We start from the raw sequence: 21873 nt of genomic DNA on the forward strand, positions 1-21873 counted from the left end.
TGAGCACAGTAGCTGACACCAGTCATGTCAGCCAACAGCCTCATGACCCTTTTTAAAACAATTTGATTGAAATAACCCATACACATATACCGTAAAATTTACCATTTTGGGGTGTATAATTCAGTGGTTTTTAGTACATTCAGAGAGTTGTGCACCCACCACTATAAGCTAATTCATCACCCCAAAAAGCCCATTAGCAGTCACCCCCCAGCCTCCAACCCCCCAGCACTTGGTAACCAGTAATCTACTTTCTGTCTTTATGAATTTGCCTGTTCAGGACATCCTCTACAAATGGAGTCATACAATACCTGTTTTTTTTGTGACTGGATTCTCTTAGTGTAATGTTTTTAGAGTTCATTCATGTGGTAGCATGTACCAGTACTTCATCTCCTTTTACAGCCAAATCATATTCCATAATATAGATATGTCACATTTTGTTTATCGATTCATATAGCTCAGTTGCCTTCACCATAGACAAGAGACCTCCATGATTCTGCCTCCTTATTTTCAGGCCACAGAAACAAGCACCTAATTGGGGGTGGGGAGAGTGGAACCCATTCAATGACTGTTTTTATAAGTGATGGTTTTAGCAATTTGGGGGATTCTGAGTTAAAAGAATTGTGATCAATTTATCAGTCTCTTGAATATCGCTTTTAAAAATGAGGAAATCACTAGAACATCAACTACAATCCAGGAAATGTTTCTGTTGGGTGGAGAGAATAGGGATTTGGGGGAGAACTAGCACTCTAGGGTCTGACAGAATAAAAGGAAACTGGCATGAGACATGTTTTTCCTGGATGGATGCTGCCACGGGAGAGCTGAAGCTGCTTCCTGTGGGTCAGTGACAGAGTAGCAGATTGGCCTTGTTTACCCATTTGTCCTTCCATCAAGGGACCCCATGTCCCAGCTAACAAAATTTTAGCTTATCTAATAATTTGTATCTGTTTACACAACTTTAACATGTTAAAGGCAACCGGGAAAATAATGAGGTGCCTGGCTTAGAAGAAAATGTATAGGTGTTGCATATTCCTTATAGATAAATTTTAATGAAAGTGACTTTTAAAAAATACTACCAGAGCACACCAACTTCCAGACATCTTAAACTTGTTCATTTACAAATATTTGATCATAATATATATATATATATGGTTTTCTAACCTGCTTCTCATATTATGGATCTCTTTCCATGGGTTACAACTATTCATCTCCATAGAAAAGAAAAAAACTTGCAGGCTTCACAATAACTATTTAAATAGACATTTTGACCAGAATCATTAGAAATCGATTAGGAAGGGTGCGTTTTGGTTTTGGTACCTTCTGTATCATTCTAAAATTGACAATAATAAGTATTAGAATATTCTGAGGATTTACTGAAGATAAGAAACTCCGCCTTTCCCACGCGTGGCCTTAAAATTGCTAGCTTTCTTTGGGACCAAGCAAACGCTGGCTTGGGCATCCAGGTCTCCTGGAGCCCGGCCTCCCGGCGGCTTACCCCTGCTCCTGGGCACTCAGGCCAGGTGTGCCCAGCGGTTCTGCGGGTCTCGCTGCAGCCCTGGCCCTGGCGCTGGCCCTGGGGAATTGCGACCTTCCCTCCGGGTGGGAAGGGGGCGGAGCAGGTCGCTCCCCTGCTGTCAGGTCTCTATGGAGACAGCGTGGGGCCATCTTTTCCACCCTCCGCCCAGGCTGCAGCGGAGGTCTTGCTCCAGATTTTCACTACAAGATCCAAAAGGAGGCAGCCGCTGGGCGCCGTCTCTCGGCCACCTTCCCGAGGTAAAGCCCTTGGCTGTGGCCGCGTCTTCTGCTTGAGGACATCACGGGCACTGCGCCCGGGCTGGGTTAGTTCCCCCTGCAGCCTAGGACGATCCCACGCAGCGCTGAGATAACCTTGGAGAACCTTGGAACTCTCCAAGATTGAGGTGGCGCTGGGGAGAAGCTAACCGGTCTCTGAGCAGGGGCAGGTCTGAGTTTCGCGGTGGCAAGTAAGCGCTAACCTCCCCCGCAGCGCTCACTGGGGATGGAAATAAAGTCAAGTTATGGGGCCCCATGGAAAAAAATGATTTTCTTAGGATTCTAAAGTGGTTACACCATCAAACTCCCCCCATCTGTCAGTTCTCACCCTCTTTCCTACCATGGAGTCCAAAATGTGGGTGGTGGGGCGGCAGGGAGGGGATCCCCGCCCCCCATCCCAAATGAGTACCCTGGGGAGGTGAGCGTTTACTTGTCACAGCCCAGCCCTAACCTGGCCCAATGCAGAGATTGTTGTGTTTCTCCCGGAGCCACTTCAGTCTTTTGGAAAATGATGAAGCTGCTCAGGTTCTCCGAGGGCCACGGGGGGAGCCCAGTGCCCTGCCTGGGAGGTGGTGAAGGAGAAATAGAATCTACAGTGAATACGGTGCGTGGGGATAATTGTAGAGCTCTGAGTTCATATGCTAAGATTTGAGGAATAGGACACATAATTAAACCGTGGTAGAAATATTTATCTTTTTAAAGCACTTACCCCGTGCTTATTAACAAGTCTCGCCGTAAGCATCAGAACAGAATCTCCAGACCTCATCTGTATTAGAGGTAGCACGACCCACCTTGGTTTCAGGCCCATCCCGATATTTGTGCACCTCAGGAACCTCAAAAATCACACTCTAAAAATTATTTCAGTGAGAGAAAGTAGGGTTAGAAATTTGAAAGTTTTAGAGCAATTGGTTACTCTTCCTGAGTCAATTTAGATAGGACAGTTGCTTCTCGTCATAGCTTTAATTTTACAGCTTTAAATTGAGCAAAGCAGCATTTGATTATGTCCAGTTTGGGCTTACAGGAGCGCCATTTCCTATCTCCTCCTGTGCTACCCAAAACCAAAAATTTCCTCAAAACGTGCTATTGCTTTCATTACGTGTGAGCATTTAATAAAAATGATATACTGGTTTATGCTCAAAATAAGCCATGCCTTGAATAGGACATTTTATTTAACTGGAATAGTCTTTAATTTCTGTTTTTTACTAATCACATGCACTTTTCTTTTACTCTGTTTTTTCCCCCCGCGATCTTTAGAACAGGATTACTTCTTGGGAGCATATTTAAGGGATTAATTTTTTTCTCCACCCCTAGTAGTTTATTTCTTCTTCATGCTTCAGGAGGAAGGCTTGCTAATAGATTTTCCCCCAATGCATAGAATCTAAAAGTTTCTTAAGGAAGAAATGCCAGGTACATATTTCTAAAGGTATTAGAAGATATTGACTACTACCATGTAGTAAGCATAATTCAGTCAGTGTTCTTGCCCCAGAGTGAATTCTTATCTCAAGTACCCTCAAATACTTCCCTTTCTTCCAATTCACTAATGTCATGAAAGAATAATCTGTCAGACCTACCTAATACTTCAATTCTAACCTGATTTTACCATATAACTCATTTAACATAATGATGAAAATTTTACTAATCAGATCACATAAGTTGATAAATTGCCACCGTGGCGACATAGTTGTCAAATCCTAATAATCAGTGAAGGAATTTTTCTTAGCTAGTAACTTGCTTTTCAGTCCTGGAATTTGGAAAATTGATAAAATGTGAATAATTATTCAATTACTCATCAGATACTCATCAAATGCCTACTCATGGGCAGGTGTTATGTGGGAGGCAGCTTCTAAATGACTTCCAGTGGCCTTAGCTGGTTTGGCTCAGTGGATAGAGGATTGGCCTGTGGACTGAAGGGTCCTGGGTTTTATTCTGGTCAAGGGCACATGCCTGGGTTGCAGGCTTGATCCTCAGTATGGGACGTGCAGGAGGCAGCCGATCAATGATTCTCTCTCATCGTTGATGTTTCTAACTATCCCTCTCCCTTCCTCTCTAAAATCAATAAAAACATTAATTCTTTTTTTTTTTTTGAAAGAAATGTATCACATTAGTGTTTTCTTTTCTTTTCTTTTTTTTAATATATTTTATTGATTTTTCACAGAGAGGAAGGGAGAGAGATAGAGAGAGTTAGAAACATCGATGAGAGAGAAACATCGATCAGCTGCCTCCTGCACATCCCCCACCGGGAATGTGCCTGCAACCCAGGTACATGCCCTTGACCAGATCGAACCCGGGACCTCTCAGTCCGCAGGCTGACGCTCTATCCACTGAGCCAAACCGGTTTCGGCGATTCTTTTTTTTTTAATATATTTTTTATTGATTAAGATATTACATATGTGTCCTTATCCCCACGTTACCCTCTACCCCCCCCCCCCCCCCCCCGCTCATGCCCTCACCCCCCCCGTTGTCCGTGTCCATTGGTTAGGCCTATATGCCTGCATACAAGTCCTTTGGTTGATCTTTCCCCCTTACCCCCACCCTCCCCTACCTTCCCTCCAAGGCCCAACAGTCCAATCAATGCCTCTCCGTCTCTGGATCAATCCTTGTTCATCAGTTTATGTTGTTCATTATATTCCACAAATGAGTGAGATCATGTGGTATTTATCCGCTCTCCAGTTCCATCCATGCTGTGGCAAATGGTAAGAGTTCCTTTTTCTTCTTCCTCTTCTTAAAGAATACCTTTCAGCATTTCATATAATGCTGGTTTGGTGGTGATGAACTCCTTTAGCGTTTTCTTATCTGTGAAGCTCTTTATCTGACCTTCTATTCTGAATGATAGCTTTGCTGGATAAAGTAACCTTGGTTATAGGTTCTTGGCATTCATCACTTTGAATATTTTTTGCCACTCTCTTCTGGCTTGCATGGTTTCTGTTGAGAAATCAGCTGACAGTCATATGGGTACTCCCTTGTAGGTAACTGATTGTCTTTCTCTTGCTGCTTTTAAGATTCTCTCTTTGTCTTTTGCTCTTGGCATTTTAATTATGATGTGTCTTGGTGTGGTCCTCTTTGGGTTCCTTTTGTTTGGGGTTCTCTGCGCTTCCTGGACTTGGAAGTCTATTTCTTTGACCAGGTAGGGGAAGTTTTCTGTCATTATTTCTTCAAATAGGTTTTCAATATCTTGCCCTCTCTCTTCTTCTGGTACCCCTATAATTCTGATGTTGGTACGCTTGAAGTTGTCCCAGAGGCTCCTTACACTATCTTCATATTTTTGGAATCTTTTTTCTTTTTTGGTTGGGTCTTTTTTGTTTCTTCGTATTTCAAATCTTTGACTTGATTCTTGGGATCCTCTTGTCTGCTGTTGGATCTCTGTATATTATTCTTTATTTCAGTCAGTGTATGCTTAATTTCTAGTTGGTCCTTTTACATGTCCTCGAGAGTCTCACTAGATTTATCGAGGGTCTCACTAAATGTATTGGTGGTTTCCATAAAATTCTTGAAAAACCTTATAAACGTGGTTTTGAACTCTATATCCAGTCGTTTGCTTTCCTCCATTTCTGTCATTTGTGACCTGTTTCTTTGTCTCCGCATTTTTTATGCTTCCCTGTGTTGGTAGAGTGGTTTTGTGTGCTCGGTGTCCTGTAGGGCCCAATGGCTCAGCCTCCCCAGTTACCTGAGGTGGACACTCTTGGTGTACCCCCTTGTGGGCTTTGTGCACAGTCTTATTGTAGTTATGCCTTGATTGTTGTAGGATCACTGGGAGGAATTTACCTCCAGGCCAATTGCCAGTGAGAATCAGCTGTGTCTGCAGTGGGAGAACTTCTGTGCTGAAGACACCCTTCGGGGGCAAGACTTGCTTCAGTGGGGTTTTGGTGCTCACTGAGTCTGCACCCTGAGTGTGTTCCTTATGGATCTGAGGAGTTGTAATCTGGATGGTCCCCCTCTGACCACTGGGTACACTGGCTCTTGGATCTAAGGAGGTGCTAATTTAGCCTCTGCCTGAGGTTACACAGCAGGAGCTACGAAGAGAACTGCAGATTCCCCTTCCTTTTTTGGAGTTTGGAGGTACCCTGATGAGGCCCAGCTGTGAAGCAATGCAAGCTGCTGTGGGGCCTTGGACCTTCTCTTGGAAGTTCTGGGTCTGTCTGGCCCAGCTTCAGTTAGGTAATTTTCAGGTTGCAAAGGACCGGGGCATTCATATGCAAAAGCCTCTGCGGCAGCCTGGGTGGGGCGGGGTCTCAGGGAATCAAAGGGCGGAGCAAGCAGCTATGGCGGATTCTCAGCCCTGCCCTAAGGGGCCGCGCGTCTCAGTGTCCCAGTAATTGCTGCAAGCACCTCTGAGGGAAACCCGACCTCAAGTTCCGAGTTCTGCCCGCTGCCAGACAGCCCACTTTCTCCCCGTATGAGTCCTGGGTCCCCAGAGACTTCCCGGAACTGGAGTTCAGAGCAGTCGGGAGCTTGTGACTCCCTCCCGATTCAAAAAGACAGCCGCATCCTCAGGTGCCAGCCCCTTTCTGCGCACGCGAGCCTCCGTACCTCTGCACTTTACTTCCACACCTCCTCTGGCTCTCAGTGTGCTTTTCTTTCCTTCTAGTTGTAGAATTTCCACTCAGCCAGCTTTCCTGTAGTTCTGGATGATGTCCGTTTTGTCTTTATGTTGTTTTTTTGAAGTTGTTGTGGGAGGCAGCAATTTCCCAGTGTTTATCTATGCTGCCATCTTAGTTTTTTTAAAACATTAATTCTATATAATAAAAGGCTAATATGCAAATCGACCAAATGGTGGAACGACCAGTCGCTATGATGCATACTGACCACCAGAGGGCAGACGCTCAATGCTCAGTCAGAACCCCTGAGCCAGGCTCACGGCGGGGGAGGGCACCAGCCATGGTGGGAGTCTCTCCCGCCTCTATAGCAGCACTAAGAATGTCCGACTGCCATGGGGAGCGGGCCTAAGGCATCATTCAGACATCCCCCGAGGGCATGAATTTTGTGCACCAGGCCTCTTGTATAAAATAAAGTAAAATGACTCCCAATGATCCCAACTTCCTGGTGTCCATGCCCTTGTGAGTCCTTCCCTTGTGGGTCGGACCTGCTTCTAGTGCAGGAGAGCCAAAGTTTTCTGTAATGGGCCAGGTAGCATATATTTTTGGCTTTGTGGGCCATATGGTCTCTCTTCCAATCACTCAACTATGCTGGTGTAGTTATATTAGCTGTGTTCCAATAAAACTTTATTTACAACAATGAGTGGCAGGCAATTATGGCCTGCTGACCACATTTGCTGATCTCTGTTCTGACTAATCAAAAGTGATGTAATCACTTCTGAGACTATGCTACACAAAGACTCTGGCTTCCATCTTGCCTACCCTCTCTTGCTCTTTCACTTGCTCACTTGGCCAGATACCATTTGTGAGCTAACCTATGGAGAAGCTTCCATGGGAGGGGAGCCTCCAGGCAACAGCCAGTAAGGAACTGAGGTCCTTTTTCCAAAAACCACTTTCATGAACCTGGAAGTAGATCATTCTCCCATCTGGCTTTGGGATGACTTCAGCCCCAGCTGACACTTGGAGCATGAGAGATCCTGGCCAGGGGATCCAGTTAAGCCATGCCTGACTCCTGACAAAACTGAGATAATAATGTTTGTTTTTTGAAGCCACTAAGTATTGGAACAATTTGTTACACAGCATTAGATTTGTTACACACAAGATAACCAATACCATTTTCTCCTCTTGGAAATATTAAATATTAAAGTTTCCAAAACATCCTACAAAATGAGACATGTTTAATTTTGTTCAATCAAGTCTTTCTCAAGCATATTGAACCATGGATCCTGTTTTTCCTGGGAAACACCTATTAATATCTTATGGAGCTATTTGGAGAAATAGAAAATGCTTGAATATGAAAAGAAATCATTCCATTTAAAGAAGTAGTGATTGTCTGCATTCCATTTCTCCCTGGGTTAAGAGTCAGCAAAGTTGATATCTAAGAGAATAAACATAATCCTGTGGGAATTTATCTCTGTCCATATCTACATTAATAATATCTATATATATACATGATGTAGTGTACACCAGCAATGTTTGGCTCAGTAAGCCGTTAACATGAGGATAATAACTCTGAGAACTGGCTACATAAAATTCCCTTGTTTGGGCTCTTGGAGGGATTTCACATAACAACAGCTGGGCATCTGATGAAGCTAAGGGTTTGTTTTGATTTAATGTTGATTCAGAAGTAGGTATTCCCACATTGCCATGAGGTTTTCCTCTGAACCTCACATTATTACACTATAGTTCAACAAAACACATCACTGCCTTGATTTACACATGAGGAAACGGAGGCTCAGAGACTAAATTACTTGTAAAGCTTCAGTTGGGGGAGGAGTTAGAGCAGGGGCACAAATTTGGTGCTGTCATACTGCTCTTATAATATTTCTAAAATTGTTCCTAATATGGTATATGCATTTCCAATATATTCATTTTCAAAATGTGCTTCTATCTTATAGAAACGTAGTAAGAGTAGAGGCACTGCAAATGTTTGTCTTATGCTTGAAATCTTCTGGCTCTCCAATAAAATGTTCTCAGCTACTCCAGGCCCCATTGTTCTCTGCTTCTTGGAATTTATAGCAACAGATGGTTGCTTAGAAACATAGACATTCCTGATGCTCGAATCCCAGCTAGAATTTCACTGACAAGTGGTCAGTGAATTTGTGTTTTAATATCTTCAGTAATGGACATAACCTCCTGAGACAGCTAAAGCTGCTGAAGTGGTTGTTTTCCCACTTAGATTGATCCAAAATCTGTTTCTCTGACATCATCCATTGTTTCTAATTTTGTCTTCTGGGGATTTACAAACCATATGAAATTGATTATATATATAAAAAAGCCTTCAGATAATTGGTGTGTGTGTGTGTGTGTGTGTGTGTGTGTGTGTGAGAGAGAGAGAGAGAGAGTGTGAGAGAGAGAGAGAGAGAGAAAGAGAGAGAGAGAAAGGGGTCCTTTTTTTTTTAAAAAAACAAAACAAAACAGATACTCTGTTTTCTATAAATGTAAGAATCCATCTCTTCCTCTTTGATTTATCATCTTACCAGTTTCTGTCTCCGTACTAATACCATGTCATCCTATTACTCTAGCTTTACATTGAGTCTTGATATCTGGAAACACATCTCCCTCCCTTGTTCTTCCAGACTGTCTTGATTATTTTGGGCCCTTTAAACTTCATAAATATTTTAGAATCAGCTTTTCACTCACATACACACCCCACAATATTTCTTGGGATTTTAAAAATCGAGGTTGCATTGAATCTGTAGATCATTTTGAAGAGAATTAAACTCTTCATTCTTCCGAGTCTCTAATTCATGAATAAAATATCCCTCTCCAATTATTTAGGTCTTTGAAAACGTTTTTCAATAAAGTGTTATAATTTTCTTCATAAAGTTTGTACTTTTATTTTTTTAGGTACTTCATAATGTTTAATGGTATCATTTCTAAAACACCTTGGTTGAAAGAGAAGACATAGAAAAATATGCAACTCATAAGTGTAGAACTCAATGAAGGCCAAATGACTGACATGGGCTCCCACCACTAGATGGGTACCAGCACCTCAGAATCTCCTTTCGCGTCCCTCCCTGTCTTTACCCTTCTTTACCTTCCCAAAGGTAACCGCCATCCTGACTTCTAACACTATAGTGTAGAACTCTGTATAAATTAAACCATAGAAAATGTGCTATTTTGTTTTCAGCTTGTTTTGTTTAATGTTTTCCGTATGTCAGCCCTACATATTTTTGTGTGTAGCAGCATCCTGTTACATGAATATATGACAACATGGTTATCCATTCAACTGTAGATGGGTGCCTGGGCTTTTTTCAGCTTGGAGCTCTCTGACGCAGCTGGGAATATTGTGGATGTAACTGGTCCACATGTTCATGTTTTTCTGTTGGGTCAAATGTATGCACATGTTCAACTTTAGGAAACAATGCCAAGCAGTTTTTCGAAGCGCTGATATCACACCAGCTGTATGTGAGAGTCCTGGCTGCACACCAGCACATGGCTTCGTCAGTCTGTGCTGGAAAACAAACCACCCTGACATTTAGTAGCTTGAAACAGGAACCTAAGAAGAGGTAATGAAAGTTAAATGAGGTTGTAAGGTGGGACCTTAATCCAATAGGACTTTTAAAGAGAAGAACAGACAATAGGTCTCTGTCTCTGTCTGTCTGTCTGTCTGTCTCTCCCATCCCCTGCCCTGTGTGTGCACAGAAGAAAGGCCTTATGAGACTACAGTGAGGAGATGGCCATTTGCAAGCCAGGAAGAGAGGTCTCACCAGAAACCAGCCCTGATAGCACCTTGATCTTGGACGTCTAGCTTTCAGAACGGAAAAAAAATAAAGCCACCCAGTCTATGGTATTTGTTATGGCAGCCCTAGTAGACTAAGACAGTATTCCACTAAGCTGTGCCTAGACTCCTGACCCATAGAAACATTGAGTTTTAGGTAATTTGTTATATAACAATGGAAAACTAATATGTTAGCCTATTTTTCCCCTCTACATTCTGTTTGACTTGTGTCCTCAAAAGATAGGCAGGTGAAGTGCTGTCTTTGTGGCCTTCTTGCTTTCCAGGGTGGGGGTAGGGTGTGTGTGGTGGGGGAGTCACGTCCACATCCCTGTCTGATACAGAATCACTCCAATTTCGGAGTCATTTCCTAACAAAGGGGAAAACAACTGGCTTAGATTCACATTTGGGTGAAACCAGAGGAGGACAGAATAAATTACAATCACTTGGAGTACATGAACTTCCTGTGTATATTTGTATGGATTCTCTTCCATGGATATATATGTCCATGCATTGCTGTAATTATGTAATTCCTATAAGGACAATATTAATATACTGGATGTTTCTAGGTGATCTTAATGAAACATCTTTTGAAAGGAACCTATAGTTTCTAGGACTGGAAGAAAAGAATTTGCTGGAATGTCAGCTGGGGATTCTTCCAGGAAAACCCTGGAAATGGAGAGCTTCCACACGCGATTCAGTGCCTGGACACCATGTAGCAACAAGGCATTAAACAGACAGGTGAGTTACACACTCTAGAATAGCACAAGTTTAATTTGTAAGGCTCATTTTCTATGACATTTTGGGTCTCATGTTGCCATATATTTTCTAAAAATACCCCTAAAGGATTTAGTTTTTGAGTCACTTTGAATAAAAATCAACCTACATTTGTCTCACCCTAATCCCAACTCCTACCTTATGGAAGGCTCCAGATCTGTTTCCCTTTGCTCTGTACCTCCAGGGACAAAACAGAAACCTCCAGAACACACTGTTTACAGTGACAGGAAAGAGAAAAGCCAGGTGCTTTTGGTGTGGAGTGTTAACATTCCAGGGTGGGCAAAGGTTTACAGCCCTGGTCAGGTGGCTCAGTTGGTTGGAGCATCTTCCCGTGCACCAGACAGGCTGTGGGTCCAGTTCCCGTCAGGGCACATACTTAGGTTGCAGGTTGGATTCCCAGTTGGGGTATGTATGGGAGGCAACTGATCGATGTTTCTCTCTTACGTGGGTGTTTCTCTTTCTCAAATCAATAAAAGCATATCCTTGGGTGAGGATTTAAAAAAAAGTGGGTTTACAATTGTGAGTATGTGAAACAGAGTTTATTCTTGTATTATTTATTTGTATTATTAATATTAGTTATTATTTCATATCCTTATTTATGATTTATCTTTTAGGAAATAATGGCTGGCAATTTAAACCGCCCTTGGATATTTCTCTGTGTATTTCTTTAATCTGCTCTTCCCTCCTGTGCCAGCTGTGTGGCCCGATGGCCTGGGGATGTCCCCTCTGACAGGTAGCGCAGGAAATAGTCCTTGACCGGCTCTGTCAGACCTTGATGCGGAAGACTGGCTGGGCCTTCAGAGCTCGTGCGTGGTTCAGGCCCGCTCACAAGGGAGGGAGACCACACGAGCTGGGACCAAGGCCTGACTGAGTAATACATCAGCGAGTGTGTCTGTGTCATCTGGGCAAAGCTGGGCTGACACCCAGGTTTGGGGGGATGCTGGTTCTTAGTGAATGTCCTCCTGGAGACACGTCTAACAATGGCTATTTAGCAATATTTATTAACTTTCATTTTGGTGGGTGCCATGAAGCTATAGGACTGTGGGTTAGTAAAAATCATACCTACTTCAAATGGCCTTGTTTTCACAGTTCAACAAAGGTAGGTAGCCTGCTTGTGCTTTCAAGATGAAATCTTTGGAATCTGTTCCCCCAGGCTATATCAGCCAAGGTAGAAACAAGAGCCAGGATTCCTTACCTCTCTGTGTTGAAAGAGGCCTCCATGGGCCCCTCTGTAATTCTATCTCCCACCAGCGCATCCAGCAAGTCTGGGCTTGTCTGTGCCCCGGGATACAAGCAGGTGAAGCTGGAGGAAGAGACCTCCACTACGCATGTGCTCTGTGAACTGTAAACTGCTGTGCAAATATGAGCTGTGTGGTGGTTAACTTGCTTAGCAACTAAGAATATATTAAACTACACAGAAAAATGTCATTCCCCCTCCCCTTACAGCTCTTTCAGGAAAGAGTTGCTCTTATAAGTCATTGGTTTGACCTCTGGACTACCAAGCAACGTCAAGAATTCTTATTCACGATACTTTTACGCTGCACTAAATCACAACTAAGGTAAATGTAGCTGATTGATGTAGTTATTATTGGTTCTTAATGAAAACAAAATGTTTATATAACCTTTAAGGGTATTTTCCCCTAGAAATAAAACAAAGCCATTGGTATTTTGACGTTTGAAGGTTTATAAACACGCTTCTGCTGCTGATTCCTTGAGAGCGACACGGAACCTCTGGGGCTTTAACATCTTCATATCACGGGGGGATGTTTAGTTTTTGCAAAAACTTGTCAATAGCCTCAGCCGGTGAACGTTTAACAACCCCGTTGTGTATTAAGTCCCCTTGGGAACTATTAGATGATGAGATACATCAAGTAGATACCTGGTACATAGGTAGACACTCCACAAATATTTGTTACCTGAATGGTTGTATCGGAAACATATCTGAGCAGTAACCATGGCAGCAACACATAGGAACATGGGCAAGACTTGCACAGCAGTGGTCACTGATGTCCAGTGTGTCCTTGTTCTCGTTCGTACCCTTCTCTCCTACTATGTCTTCTGTCTCCTTTGAAATCCTGCAGCAAAGACGGTGTGCTATTTGAAGGTGTTAGTTGAAATACCAGGGGTTGCTCATATTCTGATCAGGAATTAATACTCTGGAGGTAGTTAGCTAACTTTGTACTGGAAGGGTCACCGTCTCAGTCATTACCACATGTCTTACTAATTAACGTAGCAAATATCTGGCATTAGTTATTATCAGAGCAACTAGCAGCTGGTTAACTTGCCAGATGAGTGTTAGGAATGGAGTGTCTCTGGTGAAATTGAAGATGTGGGACAGACCGGAATATTCTAGAGAGCCCTGCAGTGTGCTTGGACATGGTTGAAGAATCCAGCCCCGCTGGTAGCTGGTAGAGAAAGGATGGTTTCTCGGGTTTCATCCCCAAACAAACAGCCTTATCAGTCTGGGGATTTCTGGGAGTCTGAGGTCAACCACGAGGGTGATGGCAGACTTGTTTCTGGAATGTGAACTGCTTCTCGTCCTTTCTCATTTGAGTGAACCTTTCACCCAAAGGACAGAGCGCTGGGACTTCAGCCTACAGGAGAGGCCAGCTTGGGCTTATTCACCCAGGTTTGCTTCGTAAACCTCTAAGTATGGCATCACTCGGTGTGAGTGGCTTTCCCTACAACCTGGTGGGAAGGTTGGGGGGACTTTGAACCCCTTAGGTAGCCACTGAGAAGTACTGGAGACTTGTGCAAGACCAAATTGGCTTTTCCAGTTTGCAATACCCGCCTCCCACTTTTTCTCGCACTTTTTCCTGCCCATCTATTATGCTCAGCCATTTCCTCTCTCCTACCCACTCGCTCACCTTCTCCGTTGCCAGCTTTCTCCTGCATCCTGGGCACATAGTGGATTGTTAATCGACTGTCTCTTATGAAGCCACTGAGTCACTGGAGGGAGACAGACACCTTCTTGGTTGTGTTTAAAGAAGCTGCAAAAACAAGCCACAGAGAACCAGCTCTCCAGTCAGTGCTGAAAAGTCAGGGAAGGGAACTTTTTATGGCAGTCATTGGCCAGGTTTGCTTCTACTCCAGCTTGACAGCTTTCAAGATAAGAAAATTATAGGCCAAACCCCATATCCATATTGCTTTGTGGTGTAGTCTCATGTATCATAGACCAAGCAATTTTAGTTGTAACCACTAGAGGTCACTAGAGAACTTCTGGTATATTTTGAGGCTTATTAACATTCGGGCTGACATTTTGTCACTGGAAATTGCATCCTTTGTCTGGTACCTGAATTCTTCTTTCAATGGGACAAGGGTATGGGACTAATCTATTCAGGAAGATTACTTTTCTTTGTTTCCTAGCAGCTGTGTTTCTGCAGGGCGCTGTTTGTATTTCATCATTCCACAAATTTGTTATTACATACTCTGGGCTGCTCATTTTAGGGGAAGTTGTATGTCAATTTCTGGTCTCTATATTTGGCATCCTGAATCCATCTTTAATTGGTAGTGGTGGTTTTTCTTGTTTAACATCAATCAGTTCACTCCCCAAAGTCTGGATTCAGTCTTTCTTGTACCACTTCCTCCCCATTTCTTTCAGCTAGCCATTCCTTCTCTCCTACCAGCATCTGCAGATCCCATGGGTTCATAGTGTTATCCAATCTGAATGGCGCTAAATTTTAATTAAATCTTAAAAGCCCAACTAATTTTATTTTTTAGATTAAAGTAAGAGCAATCACCTTTCTTTGAAGCATCTTTATTGAGAGATAATTCACATACAACAAAATGTATCTACTTAAAGGGTATAGGCCAACGGTTTTAGTAAGTTCGGAGTTGTGCAACCATTACCACAACTGAAGTTTAGAACGTTTCCGTCACCCCAAAAAGAAACCCCATACCCATTAGCAGTCACTCCTTATCCCTACCTCCCAGCACTGGGCAACCACTAATCTACTTTCTGTTTCTATAAATTTGTCTTTTCTGGGCTTTTCATATAAATGGGATCATACACTTTGTGACTGCTACTTTCAAGTATTACAATATTCTTATCATTCACCCATCTTGTGGCATATATCAGCACTTCTTTCCTTTTTATTGCCAAATAATATTCCATTGTATTGATATGCTATATTTTATTTACCCACTCATCAGCTGATGGACATTTGGGTTGTTTATGCATTTTGGCTACTACGAATAATGCTGCTATAAACATTAGTGTACAAGTTTTTCTATATGGATGTGTTTATTTCTTTGAGGTATATACCTAGGAATGGAATTGCTGGGTCAAATGGTGGCAGGACAATTGACTTTTAACTATTAAACATTTCTTTTGAATCACATTTATTCCTATAGTCCTTGTTCCTTGGTAACTGTGAATAAGCCTGTGAATAAACAGGAGAATTTAGCATTTTTTATAAATAAGCCAAGCTATAGTTATTCAAATTACCTTGTTATCAAGGCAGAGAAGCCAAGCTTTAGGTGTTTTGCAATTCCTGAATAAGATTTTTTAATTGTTGACAGTATTACAGATGTTCCCCATTTCCCTCCCGCCTTTTGTCTCCCTTCACTCAGCCCCACCCCATCCCAGACCTTCCCCACACGATTGTCTGTGTCCGTAGGTTATGCATAATATTGTTTTTAATTCAGGCAGTTACAGCTATAACGCTTAAACAAGATATGCAGTATTGGTCAGAAACATGCTATCACCTTTAAAAGTTTCCTTTAAAAGCTTCTTCTTAATCTCTATGAGATGTAGTCAAACATCTAATATTTTTTTTTCCTAATAAATATTCCATATTGTTATGATTTAAGAAGATTTCTTAAATGGAGTTTTATGATAGTTAAGACATTTTTCAAAGGTTCAGCTTCTGAAATTACCCCCTTGGCAGAGATTCTCCCTCTCACCTCGACTTAAATGTCACCTCTCCCGGGAAGCCTTCCCTGCTCGTTTTTCACCACCAGCAATTTTTACAAACCTCTACCACTGCATTTCCCCAATACATTATGCTTATATGGCCACGTGTCTAATGGTTTCCAGTGGTGTCGTCCCCCTGCCGCTTGACTGGGCAGACCCCTCCTGCCACTCCTTAAAGGAAACGGGGCTGCTATGGCTGTCACACTCGGAGAAACCTAGGAGAAGTTTGCTTCGGTCTCCTAGCCACACTGGTGAGACCGGTTCCAAATTGCCTCTGCTCAGTACCAGGGAACGCCCCACGCGAAGGCCTCTCTGGAGCTGCTCAAACTTGTCCCTTTCCCTGGTGGGTGCGGCCACATTCATGCAAATTCATTCCCCAGAGATGGATGGAATTTCTGTGGGTGTGTGTGTCTCAGGGGAGAGAGGGATAATGATCAGTGACGGGCTCTAATTATTGGTCTCCCTCGGAGCCACTGGAAATGGGGTTGCAGGGCAGAACACCCACCAACCAAAGTACAGATGAGAGAGCACCCCCCCCCCCCCCCCCCCGCATCACCTCTCACTTCAGTACACCTGCCCCTCTTCCAAGCACCCCTGGGAGGGCTCAGTGCAGGATGCATAACTCAGTTGTGAGGGAGTCTTGTATATAAATTTTTCAGAGACAATATACTTCTAGGCTAATTCTGAATACAGAACAGCTACGTCACTGTGAGTTACTGCACACCCGTTAGAGAGAATATTTCTGGGAGGGGGCAGTGGAGAGGGGAGGAGAGTATTAAGAGACACAATGGGTTTCTGACTATCTAACACAGTCTTGAAATTAGAGTCATCTTGACTCTTCCCTCCCCTCAGCTCGTAGTCTGGACATGTTCCTGTCCTTTCATATAGACCAGATGGTCATAGGCAATTGTATGAAATACTGTATGTCAAGCATGTCAAACTCACGGCCTGTGGGCCGCATGCCTCGTTTATTTGGCCCATGTTAGCCTTTGAGTTTGACATGCTTGCTGTATGGATTAACATTCATTGTTGGGGTGGTTTTTAGGGGTGGATGAAGTTAAGAAAGAAAACCCCTGAGTTTAAAAGAAAAAAAAGAGAAACCCAATTAAAAATCCTAAGCTGTTTAATTGGGTGGGAATGGGGACAGAAGGAGAGCAGATGGCAAACCTGTGCATTGACGTTCTCACTTCCTATTGGGTAAATGATGTCTCTACTTATTAATGTTTCACTTATCTTTGTAGACTAAGCACCACCTGGCATTATGCTATATATAGTGCTTGCTGGTTTATTTCCTGTCTACATGTCCATGGAATGTAAGAACTTCTTCTGGTGACTCTTTCTGTCCCTAGCACTTAGAGCAATACCAGCTACAGAGTAGCCACTCAATAAATGCTTATCGAATGAATGAAGATGTCTAAAACACTCCCATTACAACAATAATCAAAAGGTGATCAGAAAAAAAAATATTTTTCATTTGATAATTTGTAGGAGGAAAACATTTTTAAAGATATGCCAAGTTTTTGAATAGAGGCGATTACTAATACTTTGCTTCATTCAAAACTTTTCATTATTTAATTAATTCCAGACCTCCATAGAGCAATCCAAAGGAATTGTGCACAACAATACGACCTAAGGGGCTCCTGCCACACAACTCCACGGGCTGCTATTCCACACTGTCATCTGTGTGAATGGCACCTCTCGAAGTTCATTGCACAGCTTCCCAAACGCAGCAGCCCAGATAGTACTACCAGCCATTTATAAAGTACATGATATTAGCTTTCAGCTCCACCAAGTGTCCTCTTAACCTCTGTGCAAGAGGAGTCAAATTCACAGATAATCAGGGGAAATGGAAACAAGGTGTTAAGAGACTATTTGTCTGTGCTCTGTATTTAAGAATCTCTTTAAGGAATGTCCAGGAGGGTCGCAGCAGAATCAGGTTAGAAGTGGCAGCCCGGGAGACCTGCGTGGCCTAGCAAGTCTCAGAAGCAGAAGTAGCCTGCCATGGCGCACAGTGAACGTTCAGTGACGTATGCCATCACTCCTCCTACTCTCTCTATTATTCTTTTAAAAAAATATATTTCATTGATTTTTTACAGAGAGGAAGGGAGAGGGATAGAGAGTTAGAAACATCAATGAGAGAGAAACATTGATCAGCTGCCTCTGCACACTCCCTACTGGGGATGTGCCCGCAACCAAGGTACATGCCCTTGACTGGAATCGAACCTGGGACCCTTTAGTCCACAGGCTGATGCTTTATCCACTGAGCCAAACTGGCCAGGGCTCTGTTCTTTTATTTCATGGTCAGAATGCTTTCAAGTGCAAACAGCAGAAATGGAATTCAAACCAGCTTAAAAATAAATGTGAATTTATTGACTTAAGATTGGTTTAGCTGCCTGGCCCAGTGGTTGAGTATTGACCCATGAACCAGGAGGTTTGATTTCCGGTCAGGGCACAGGCCCAGGTTTCAGGCTCGATCCCCAGTAGGGGGTGTGCAGGAGGCAGCTGATCGATGATTCCCTCTCATTATTGATGTTTCTATCACTCTCTCCCTCTCCTTCCTCTCTCTGAAATCAATTTAAAAAAAAAAGGTTTGTCTAGCTTTGGGCTGGGCTAGATCCTTGGAATCAAATGATGTTACTAGACCTCTTTATCTCTGTGTGTCTGTTTTTCCTTCCGCCCCCCTCCCCCCCCCTTCTTTCTCTCCCTTCTCCCTGCTCTGCTTCCCTATCTGTGTTGTATACAACTAAAAAGATAAGTGCAAGGCCATTAATCAGGAAATTATAAATTAGTAGTAAAGGGTAATAAGAAATAATCCTGGATACTATGTTTAAAGATGCCAATGTTCTCTAAGTTAATCTTCAAGTTTAATTAAATCTCAGTAAAAATCCCCCAATAGAATTTCCTTATGAACCTTGAAAAACTTATTCTAAAACTAATCCAGAAAAGAAATGGACAATAGTTAAGAAAAATTTGAATATAAAAAAATGAGCAAGAATTGTACTGCCAGATAATAAAAGCACTTTTATCCATTTAATAAATACTCCTTACAACCCAGCAATTTCACTTCTGGGTATTTATCTGAATAAAAACAAAAACACTAATTTGAAAAGATATACACACCCCTATATTCAATGCAGAATTATTTAAAATTCTCTAAAATTTTTTAAAATAAGATATGGATGCAACCTATTTGTCCATCAATAGACGAATAGATAAATAAAGCGGCGGTACATATATACAATGGAGTATTACTCAGCAATATAAAGGAATGAAATACTGCCATTTGCAACAACATGGATGAACCTAGAGAGTATTAAGCTAATTGAAATAAGTCAGACAGAGAAAGACAAATACTATATGATTTCATTTATATGTGGAATCTAATAAAAATAAAACCAACAAACAGAAACAGACTAAGATACAAAGAACAAACTTATGGTTGCTCTCTTAATCGCTGAAGACTTTAGCACTTGGTTCTTCATTTCCTTTGTACCCCAATCCCAGTCATTATTCTATGTATCACTGGAATGCACACGGAAACCCATCTCATACATAGGGTTTTTGAAAACCCCTAACTTAACTCTGATGCCATGTCACATATAGAAATTTTTTGATATTTGCAACCATAGTAAAACAAAGATTTATATTTTTTATTTTATTTTATATGTTTAAATGCCATTTAACAAAGAAAAATCAACCAAAAAAATGAGTTCGCGTGTCACCTCTGACACACGTGCCATAGGTTCGCCATCACTGCCATAGAGTGTTTGTAAAGCCACCAGACAAGACTCAAGAGGTGCTACCTTGGCAACTAGGAAACGGGTACCTCTACCAAACCCACTTGCCCCTCTCTAGGCCACCTCCCCAAGCTCTTCCCCAGTCACTTTCATCACAATTTTGACAGCTTCTTTCCACTTCTTATCAGAAACTTAAGAGCAGAGAATTCAATTCAAGTCCCATATTACTAAGCCTTGTTATTTTTGCAAAGTACACATTGTACATTCAGTAGCACACTGTAAAACATTAGCATGAATTATTTAAAAGAAGCTTTCCTTGTCACAATAAATGAGCAAAGCACATTTTGTTCATTGTCTCCTTACGTGTTGTTATTTCTCTTCACAGATTTATTCCTTTGCAACACTAACTAAAATGCAACTAGCCACGGTGTCATTACTGCAAACTCGCCCGTTCTGCTGCTCATGCACTGATTTCTTAAATGTGACTGAAGCATTTTCTTTCCTTCTTGCTTAGGATTCATTCATTATGCTTTAATGTGTCCTTGTAGGCACAGACTAGGAAACATCTATAAAACATGTATAATTGGGGTTTTTCTTTAAAAAGTAATTCAATTCTTCCCTTTTGCTCTGCTGGTATGAATCAGTAGAAGCTGTGGGGTGCGAAGGGGATGGGAATAAAAACTCCAAAGATACTGAGTCCCCTCTTTGAAAAGGAGGCTGAAGATATTCCTGCTTTGCACCTTATTTTATTGATGTGTTTTGTAATTCCAAATGAGAGCAAATTGTCTGTCAAGAGCCAGTGAAATGACTGAGAAGCCTGCCTCAGACAGTGATGAGTTAGATCAGTGATCCATTGGGGTTAACTGTTCTTGGTGTTGGCATAGTCTCATTCAGCTTGAATGTTAATCTCTATCAATACTGAGAAGAGCCCTAACCGGTTTGGCTCAGTGGGTAGAGTGTCGGCCTGCAGACTCAAGGGTGCCAGGTTTGATTCTGGCCAAGGGCATGTACCTTGGTTGCGGGCATATATCCACTAGGAAGTGTGCAGGAGGCAGCTGATCGATGTTTTTCTCTCTCATCGATGTTTCTAACTCTCTATCCCTCTCCCTTCCTCTCCGTAAATAATCAATAAAATATATTTTAAAAAAATACTGAGAAGATTCCCCAAGGGACATTTCTGTCTGCAGACACTATATGCTGCAGGACATGCACCACTCCATTCTTTGCCCCCCTGCTTATATCACACGTACATGCACACACGAGCACACAGTCACACATGAGCACACAGGCACACACGTGCACACACACACACGTGCTTTCCCCAGACTGACATGCCAACAGGTTCATTTTAAAGCCACTTTGTTTTGTCTCAGGTTGTGACAAAGCTGCATGGGCAGGAATCAAGAGAGCTGGGCCTTAAAAATAGAGCCAGGGGAGTAGAAACACACACAATAACAGGCAATCATTACACCTTGGAACTAAAACAGGCAGCCTCTTTTCTTTTTTTTAAAAAGTCCTTTTTGTTTTGCAATAACTTTTAACTTACAGAAAAGTTGCAAAAACAGTATAAATAATTTATTTACACTGTCCATCTGGATTCCTCAATTGTTAACATTTTTTGCCATAGTATTCCAAATCATTTGAGAGTAGATTGTAAACATGTTGCCCCCCTAACCCTATGCCTTTCAGTAAGTCCTAAACAAACAAGGACAGTCGGCTGAAAAACCAAGTACATCCTCTAATACCAGGACATCAGCATTTATTGAGCACTACCATCCAACTCACAGACTCCGTTCAATATTCCTGATTTTTCCAACAATGTCCCTTATAAATTATCCTTTCCTTCTCATTCCAGAATCCAATTTAATTTATATGTATTTAATTTATATGTATTTAATTGTTATGTCTCTATAGCCACTTTCAATTTCTCAGTGTTTCCTTGTTTTCTCTTGACACTTGAAGAGCACAGATGTGCTACTTTGTTGAATGACCTTCAGTTGGTGGTTGGCTGACATTTCCTCAAGATCACATCCAGGTATTACATTCTGGGCAGGAAGAACACAGAAGCGATGCTGTGTTCTCAGTGGATCACATCGGGGTCCAACTATGTCCATGTGTCCCATTGATCATGATGTTGACTTTACTGCTTGGTTAAGATGACTAATTATGGCCCTAACCGGTTTTGCTCAGTGGATAGAGCATCAGCCTGCGGACTCAAGGGTCCCAGGTTCGATTCTGGTCAAGGGCATGTATCTTGGTTGCGGGCACATCCCCAGTAGGGAGTGTGCAGGAGGCAGCTGCTTGATGTTTCTCTCTCATCGATGTTTCTAACTCTCTATCCCA

The 21873-nt window shown here is 42.2% G+C and overlaps 1 protein-coding gene and 1 long non-coding RNA gene across 3 annotated transcripts in view; one reads left to right on the forward strand and one right to left on the reverse strand.

The window, feature by feature from the left end:
• The window catches only part of LOC118660234, an 86176-nt gene that overhangs the window by 29247 nt on the left and 35056 nt on the right, over positions 1-21873 (reverse strand). Inside the window, exons 4-5 of one of the 2 annotated variants that reach the window (XR_004968845.1) lie at positions 13746-13868; positions 12801-12953 (exon numbers count right to left, since the gene is read on the reverse strand). The exons of the other annotated variant lie outside the window; for it this stretch is intronic. This is a non-coding gene — a long non-coding RNA (uncharacterized LOC118660234). Of the gene's footprint in view, positions 1-12800; positions 12954-13745; positions 13869-21873 lie in introns of those variants that run through there. 2 annotated transcript variants of the gene reach the window in all.
• The window catches only part of ECT2L (epithelial cell transforming 2 like), a 56280-nt gene continuing 45183 nt past the window's right edge, over positions 10777-21873 (forward strand). The window contains exons 1-2 of the mRNA XM_036317395.1: positions 10777-10842; positions 12325-12437. Of these exons, the coding sequence (XP_036173288.1) occupies positions 10777-10842; positions 12325-12437 (179 nt within the window). The remainder of the gene's footprint in view (positions 10843-12324; positions 12438-21873) is intronic.

Source organism: Myotis myotis, unplaced genomic scaffold, assembly GCF_014108235.1.
Source record: "Myotis myotis isolate mMyoMyo1 unplaced genomic scaffold, mMyoMyo1.p scaffold_m19_p_7, whole genome shotgun sequence".
In the NCBI taxonomy this organism is placed as follows: domain Eukaryota; kingdom Metazoa; phylum Chordata; class Mammalia; order Chiroptera; family Vespertilionidae; genus Myotis; species Myotis myotis.